This window comes from Musca vetustissima, unplaced genomic scaffold (genome assembly GCF_032173495.1).
Source record: "Musca vetustissima isolate MV318-11 ecotype Yass unplaced genomic scaffold, APGP_CSIRO_Mvet_v1 utg91462, whole genome shotgun sequence".
In the NCBI taxonomy this organism is placed as follows: Eukaryota; Metazoa; Arthropoda; class Insecta; order Diptera; family Muscidae; genus Musca; species Musca vetustissima.
The window spans coordinates 22,533-31,370 of NW_026883669.1; the positions used below are offsets into that span (position 1 = coordinate 22,533).

Consider the following 8,838-nt stretch of genomic DNA (forward strand, 5'->3'; position numbering starts at 1 on the left):
TTTATTTTCTACATTTCTTCCACTACACAAATTGGTCACCATACACTATTTTCGTAAACAATTCAATTGTTTTTTTCCAAGATTTGAAATTTATTTTTCATATTTTAACAAATTTATTTTTGAATAGAAATTGTGTTTCGACATTTCAATTAAAAAATTAAAACGTTTCTGCATTTATGAAAGTTTTTCGTACAATTGTACGAATGCATGACATGTTTCTGTCATTTGATACGTATAGCACTTGCGCTATCAGCAACTGCCAATTTAAATGAATATTGAAATTTGCTTTGTTTTTCATTCTAATTTTTAAAAAAATTGCAGTCAATTACTTTTCGACAGCATTGCCATATTATAATTATTAAGTCCAGTTTTATTTTGTGTATTAACAACACATAAAAAGAAGGATAGTGTACAAATTAATTTGAATTAAGGCTGTCGTCTGTCTAGGCTATTACACATGTTGTGTAATTGTTTTGTTGTTGTTTTTTGTAATTAAAGAGAAGTCCTTATCTTTGATGGTGGGCATGATAATTCCTCACTGGAACATCGGAATCCGAAAATTCCAACGGTGTTAGAAAGAGTACATGTCTGACTCTCGTATGAACTATGATTATTGACTTCGCTCTAAAATTAACAAAATGGCGGACCTTTGAAATTGTTTTTTTTTTTTTTTTTTTTGGAAAATCGCTATTTTTGACAAAATCCAAATTATAAAATACGCAAGATATTCACCGATTGGCTTTATCATAGTTTATAAGATAGCTATACACTCACAGAGAAACGTGTAAAAATTTGGAATCGATTGGGTTATTAGATTTTGAGTTATCGTGCCCGCCATTCGCAAAATAGAAAAAAAACGCGTTTAAAGTTTGAGAAGCCCTATAGCCGTCACTTGATGCTGACACAATAAATCGGCTATATCTTCAAGAGTTCTTGAGATTTTCACTTGAAAATTTGTAGGGACATTCTTGAATTAGTGTAGATTCCAATTAAATTAAAAGCATTTTTGACCCCGAGTATGGGGGGTCCCCTTATTTAATGGAATTTAAAATTAATTTCATTTTTCCATGCCTAGAACAATGGCATTTTTTCACAATTAGTGAAAGAAAAATATTAATTTTCATTCAGAAAAATTCTAAATGTTTAAAATACCCTTTTTACAAAATACATTTATAAATAAAAAATTTAAAAGAACAAGATACATAGGATGAGCCAATCACTTTTGATATTTATTTTCTTAAGTTTGACAACATAAATATATAATTATTATACTTGTATAGGTATTGTGTAATATCATTAGTAGCCGGTGATATTAGTTTCAGGCATATTGGCTTGAATATCCGTAACCAAATTCGCTTTATTCTACAATAAAAATTAACAGCATTATAATAATGTTTGTGACTTTTTATTAGTTTATAGTTTTTAAAATTACAGACATACTTACTGCCAACAGATATACTTATTGCCTCCTTCGAGTGGTACGTTGTTTGTCAAACCGCATTTCCATTTCCTCTAGAACTTTTGGAGTATATCTAACGACAAGTTTAACTGATCCCACAGCTTGTTTCAAAAGCTCCACAGCTTTCTCGTGATTTTCACCTTCAACAGACTTTAAAGATTTGAAAGAGGTGTATTAGCAAAATATTTCTAAACGAAAATAATATGGAACAGGATTAAAAAAAAATGTCAAACTGCTACAACCTGTGAAGATTTACGACATCACAGATAATTTGGTACTAATTTCCAATAAAAAATTGTCTCACTTGTCATTGCGGCTGGTATTGTTCTGATATAAAAATTTTTCCAACATTTTCTTTTTTATTATATTTTTGTTATTTTTTTAATTTTGAATTGATTAAATATATTTATGTTTAGCCGAAATTCTTCAAAACTCTAAATTTAGTACAAATTTAGAAAAATTAGTAGAAATGTTATTTATTAAAAAAGTTTTTTCTTCATTTGACAAAAATTACACATAAAAAGTAAAGTTTGTACATACAACATTAGTCCTGATTTATATTAGGCGAGTTTACTTGCGGCAATTATTATCGTTCCCTTTTGAACATGCTTCATGCGTCTATACAAGGCAATTCGGTTTCGAAAATATTTCTTTTTTCATTTGATGTCAATAGTTTTTCACATTTAAATAAATATAAAATGTCAACAAATACGAAATACACAAAACGAATTGCCAGAAAATTGTCGGTACGAGCAATTTTTTTCCATTTCTATTTCCTTGCCCCTCTCTCCAACAAACAAAGACTTGCCGCAAGTAAACTCGCCTAATCTAAATTAAGACTTAGATATGTTCGTTTACCCCATAGTTTGTACCAATTATTACAGGATGTTGTTCATATACGCAAAAGTTTAGTAGAAGAGAGAGTGTTACTGAATATTTACAATAAACATTTATTCAGAAATCATTTTACAGTAATATCAGCTGGTAATTAATAAGCTGCTTTATGCCAAGATGTGGAAAAAAATTCAAAAATGAATATGGTTATTTTAATTTATTATTTATTTTCCAGAATACACAATAACCCTTGTAGATCACCGATAGAATTATACTCTATACACATTTTCATGTTCAAATTAAAAATAATGACAATTTCTTCATATCTATCGGTATGGCTTAACGGCAATTTTATTTCGTAAAAAAATAGAAACCGTAAAGACTTGACAAAATGCATTTTGATTTAAGAATAAAATAAAAAATAAAAAATTTGGACTAAAAATTATATAACATATATGTTTACATATTATATAATTGCGATATTGACATTGCTTGCTCTGTTGTAACGATATAATAACAAAGAAAAATCTATTGTCGTCGTATGACTTGTCCTATAAATCGTCTACAAAACTTAACTACCAAAATAGTTAAGTTTTGTATAAGCGTTGGTATAAACCAAACACAACAAAAAAATGTAAGACAAACCAAAATAAAATAATGAAGATTTTTGATATGTCATTCTATTAATAAAATGAATAAAAACCATAGTTTATTTTATAAAAAAATAAGAACAGGAATAAAAAGTACTTAATCAAAACTTCTAACTATAATAAGAAGAAATTGGATTTTTCTATTAAATCAAGTGTCAAGTGAACATATGAACCTAATACATGTACGAAGATCATTGTTTAATTGCCTGTTGGAACATGGGTTACAAATTATTGGGTTATCAAACATACCTAATAATATCGATAGTTTTATAGCTTCAGATCACTTTAACAAACTAGAGATTGGAGGCAAGAATGAATATAATTTTTAAGAAGTTAATTCCTTCGGAAGCTAAGGCTTCCACATTTATAAATTAACTTATTCTGGAATATTTTGTAAATCATTATACCAAAACACTTCTCGAATTTGTAGACAATAAATACCTTTACGACGCACAAGGTGGATACACAACATATTGGCATTCGTAAATAAAATCAGTTTTTTAAAACAAATTGTCTATATATTTGCTAATTATCTATGTTGTATGTTTTTACTTACCACTCCATTCACTGAAAGAAGTTGGTCTCCACGCTTCAATCCACCGTGACGGTCCGCTACGCCCCCGGGAATAATGCGAGATATATATATTGGTGAATTTTGTTCCTTACCTCCCATAACATTGAAACCAAGTCCTGTAATATTCTTGTTAAATACATATTTTAAACGCATATCTTAATTTCAGATCACCTTCTTCTGTTTTTGGTAATTCTACTACTCTGGGGTGAGCATGTCCTTCACTTGCGGCGAATGCAGCTATCGTGGCCTTTGCTGTTGCAGATGCTCGGACATCCTGGGATCCTTGGATGTCAACAGTCTCGTATACATGTTCGTACACCTCACGTACAGCATTAAGAAAATCACTTTGCAGGACCTTTTGCAAAGCTGCCAATTTTGTTGTCGGGAAGTCTCCACTAGCTTGAAGTTTTTCCAATAATTCAATTGAACGCTTAACATCTGTAAAAAAATATATATTAGACGTAAATATTGTGCGAATTAAAACCACTTACCTCTGGCAAGTGTTAAAGGTTCGCATACATCAGCCATTCTTATGTTTTTTTCAAAATCAAAATCCTTTGGTATAGACCACAACTATTTTTTTTACTATTTTTAGATATCCATAAACTGACTGAACTGGGTTGCTGGTGTGTAGAGTTGTTTTGTGCTATCCACTGTAAAATGATTACTTGTCATGCTAAACACTGTAAAATGATTACTCGTCGTGCTATACACTGTAAAAAAGATTACTCATCGCGCTCAATTTTTTCAAGATTCCCTAAAATTTGAACAGGTCGATTAACGTTTTCCATGAAATATCACTAGTTATTTTCCTTTTTTAATTTGTTACAAAAGCGTGAAATTTAGCACAGCCAAAAAAAGGGTTCACTTTGCTTAAATTTTGAAGCGTTAAAGGGAGAAACACATAAGAGGACTTCAGGCTTTGCATGTAAGTTGATTGTAAAAGAATAAAGAAAAACCGGAGTTCGAAAACAAGCTTGACGAATCGTAAAATATAGTCGATTCTTGCAGTACGGGGACAGGCCACATATGTTCTAATGCTCCACATTGTTCTCCAGACGTTACTATGGGCGTTAAAACTTATTGTTACGTTCTTGGATTTTACTTAATCCCGTGTAGACGTTGTTTTATTTCCCAATACAGTTCGTACTAAATAAAACGCGGGTTCTTTCTGATTACGATTATTACAATGACTTTATTGACACAACTTTACGTTACAGCTTTACGTTTCTTGAATGTTTCAAATCGCGATCTGATTCACAACTGACTAATTGCCTTGCCATTTCCCCTATTTATATGAGCCTTGCCTGTCGCTACAGAAGTTTCTAGACGATCTGGTAACACCTAGATTACGAACAATCTACCAATGCGTGGTTTTATATTTGCCGGGATCGGGATCGGTGTTGAGAGTCTCTCTATCTCTCTGTGGTAAATTGTGAATTGTGTTGGAAAACATTGCCACAGGTAGGAACAAAAAAGTACGAAAAGGTACCTAAAATTCTACTTCAAATGATAATAAATCATAATTATCGAGAAATATTGGCCAATATTTATACCAGTTGTTTGCATAAATAATATATGTTATAATTTAAGCGTAAATGTATTCACGAATAATAAAAAATATAATTTTTGTTTTGGTACGTTTATGTCAATTCGTACCTTTTGTGAACAAAAAGTACGCTTGTTACAAAATTAAAAATAGCGCAACTCTAATTACTCTCTCAAGAGAGAGAAACTCTCAACACCGATCCCGATAAATATAAAACCACGCAATGCAACAAACACATACAAACTTACATTGAGTGAACAATAACAACAACACATATACAGGCGAGGGAGTAACAAAGAAAGAGGAATTAAGCGATCATCAATGATGGCGTTGAACAAGAATTGTACGTCAACAACAAAATAGACAATGAAAGAGGAAATGGAAGGATGTAGAAAAATCTATACAGTAGTTGTTGTTGTGAAGTTATTCGAATAAACTGCGTAGTAGAAATTTACGTTACAATTCAAATTCTTAAATTAACGGAATTCATCTATATTAACTTAAATCTAAAGTTATATTCGTAACATTATCTTTATAGGTTTCAGAGGCAGCGAACTTTAAAATTTTTAATCAATATAAACAATTTGAAATTTTTTGTCACTTAAAACATCCATCGTGCATTTTGAAAACTGAATGTTGTCAAATGTAAATTTATGAAATAATTGGAAACATGTAGTTGCATGAGATTACCTTGTATAATTATGCCATGGCTTTGTATTAAATGTCAATTTGTAAAGAAATATTAGAAATACTAGAAATCCTCGTATGTGTATCCCCATCGACATCCTTAAGATTTTCCAAAATATTGCTGAAAGTCAACGACAAAATTCTGTTGATGCCATGTACAGACGAGCGTTGTTCGCTCTCTCATTCGTTGTTCGACCCTTAATTATGAAGTAATTACTTAGTTCCCCATACAAAATGTTCTGATCGAACACCTACTTTTGTACGTTGTTCAATTCGAATCACTCTCTGAATAACGTAGACATTTGTCCCATCCCGCGCATTGACTCGCGTCAAAGTTAAATTTTTTTTAACTTTTGGCGTCATGGCGCGCGTTTCATTTTGACATTTGTATGTTGACATTTCAATGTACAAAAAAAATTGCGGCAATTGCATTCTATTGTTATTCGAGCAACAAAAAAAAATTACCGCTGAAATAAAAGATTAAAAAAGAACAAAATGTTTGAAGGAAAACTAATAAATTGCGTGCAGCAACACCCTTGTATTTACGACAAAAGTATTAAATCATATCGTAATAAAATTATGAAGGGACAGGTAAGCAATTATATATTTTTCCCTCTTTCATTATTATTTTTTTAAAATTTATAGTTAAACAGTGCCAAACACGTTGGAAGAGCCTCCGGGACCGATTTGTGAAGGAAGAGACAAAGCTGGCTTCGGGAAGTGAGGCGCATATCGCAAACGCATATCATTTCCTTGGTCTGCTTTTCCACAGGCAGATTTTTATTTGACAAATTTTTTGTTTTCTCTTTTGAAAATTTCGCTTGCTTTTCCATTAGCTAAATTTTCTTTACCAAATTTGCGAATCAAAATACAAAAGAAAGAAAATAAAAGTCAAAAGTGTTTGCATTTTAAAGATTCTTTTTTAATATTTTATTTATTTTTTATATATTTTATTATATAAATTGCAAAAATTAAAAATTAAATTTCACTTGCACAAATTAAAGCAACAGGTTTGTAAACAAAAGCCGGCTGTGTGTCAGTAAAGCGAATGGGTTCAAAAGGAAATGTCAACAAAATTGTTTTCAACGAACAAAGCAAAGCAGAATTTGCGTGTACGGCGAATTCTGAACAGGCAAATTTTTGTTTTTCTTCCTCGCACCCCTCTCGCCTACAAACTCAGCATTTGCCAAATAAAAATTTGCCTGTGGAAAAGCAGACTTGTGGTTGTTGTATTTTCGATGACAAATAACGCGACGGACGGCTCAATGCGAGCATTCTGCTTAGCCCTTAACAATTGAGAGTATTTATCGAAAATAAATTAACTTTGACAGCTTGAAAATATTTATCAAATTTTCAAACTTTTTCAGTCAAATTGAAAATGATGAATGAAAAGTAAAAAATTGTCTATGAAAATTGTATGCAGAAGGATCTAAATTTAGTTGTCTACATAATGCAATATGCATTTCTTTCCCTTTTGTTCTAATTAGCGTACAAAACAAGAAACAAATGTGGGGCCAACCAAAAAAAATTCTCCAGTTTTTTATATGTGACATTTGAATTGAGAAAATATAAAAATGTATGAAAACAACAATATTTTCAGAAAATATGGAAAACATTAATTAAAAGTTAATAGATATGGGTTCATACTATATTCAGGAGAAAGAGAATTATTTTTTCTATTTAGATCAACATGTGATTCATGCAAATATGTTACAATTTTGGTGTAAAACAAGAAACAAAAAGTTTGAAAAAATAAACTTGATGACATGAATTAAGAATAGTGTTGTATGAACGGGTTAATTCATGTACGTAATTCTGAGAGCGAACTACGTTGTTCGAATGCCCGTCAGAACATGGCATAATAAAGCGCAAGTTCTAAATTTAAAACTGCAAAATAATAGTAGGCTAATTTGGTACCGTACTTTTAAACTTAGCCACCGTATTTTAAACTGCAAACATAGCCGCTCTATTTCTATATTCCGATTACCTAAGTTTGGTGTGGACATATCCAGCACAATTTGATGTACAGTCAACCCCCGGTATAACGAATGATATATGATCAGGTTCATTCATTATAGCGAAAAAGTCGTTATATCGCAAAGTTTTTTAAGATAGAATATTATTTAAAATCATTTAAAATCAAATTTCAATGGATTTTAACATAAATATAATATTTAACAAAATAAGAATATTATTTTTTTCTTTTAAATTTTATTAAACAGACCCATTATTTCTTGAATCGTTCATTATAGCCGGTAAAAATGCTAATATTTTGCTCATTCATTATATCCCGAATTCGTTAAACTGAGTATTCGTTATACCGTCGACTGTATTTCAATAGGCTGTTCATTTTAAATGTTGACCATTCCTACTGTATGACAACAGATATGATTTGTTCAAGGTATATTAAGAAGGCAATCGTATCAAACCAGCTGATGGCAACATTATATATCATAACAATTTGTTGTTTTGTTTTTTTAAATCCATTTCCAAATAAAAATTGAACTACAAATTAAAAAATATCGAAAACAAGGGATAAACCAGTGATCGGAGCAGTATAGTCGGACGGAGACGACCATATGATACCCTACACAACATCCACGAAAATCTAACTTTGCGTGATTCTATTTGAGCTTTGGCAATATTTCGAGATATTTGCACCCTATTGATGGACTAGAGGTCAACAAATATTACTAATATTCAGTATAGTCTTTCTAATTACTTGTCCAGATTCCCTTCACTCTTTGTGTTGTGAAGTTCGGCTATCACTTGTGGCCTATAGATCGAATCCAAATTACACAAAAAATAAGTTTTCGGTCCACTTTATCCCAAAACTATTATCTGATCACCGAAAATTATAGGCGTTATCCTTGACCATACCTGGATCTTTATGGAAATTTTCAAAGTGATCAGCGCTATATTACCGCCCTCTAATGGGTAATGGGTTACTAAATAATATATGATTACGTAAGCACATGTAAATATTTATTGCAACTCCCACATCCGGGTACATACGACAATATAATTGGTATCGATTTAAAGGTCAACCACTCCTCTTCGATATACTATCAACATTTTGGGTCTA

At 31.1% G+C, this 8,838-nt stretch overlaps 1 protein-coding gene across 1 annotated transcript; it reads right to left on the reverse strand.

Moving 5' to 3' along the window:
* Window positions 1-1,459: 1,459 nt before the first annotated feature.
* Window positions 1,460-4,045, reverse strand: LOC133330579 (protein lin-7 homolog C). The gene is made up of 4 exons (XM_061539017.1): window positions 4,009-4,045; window positions 3,689-3,955; window positions 3,500-3,633; window positions 1,460-1,609 (listed from the first exon to the last, which is right to left on the reverse strand). Exons 1-4 carry the CDS (start codon window positions 4,043-4,045, stop codon window positions 1,460-1,462), a joined length of 588 nt encoding a protein of 195 aa, XP_061395001.1.
* Between the last annotated feature and the right edge of the window lie 4,793 nt (window positions 4,046-8,838).

Coding starts and splice junctions, on each gene's coding strand:
- LOC133330579 (XM_061539017.1), bottom strand. CDS start 4,045: ATGGCTGATGTATGCGAACCTTTAACACTTGCCAGAG. Junction 3,634..3,688: donor ATTACCAAAAACAGAAGAAG/GTGATCTGAAAT, acceptor AGAATATTACAG/GACTTGGTTTCAATGTTATG. Junction 1,610..3,499: donor TTCTTTCAGTGAATGGAGTG/GTAAGTAAAAAC, acceptor AAATCTTTAAAG/TCTGTTGAAGGTGAAAATCA.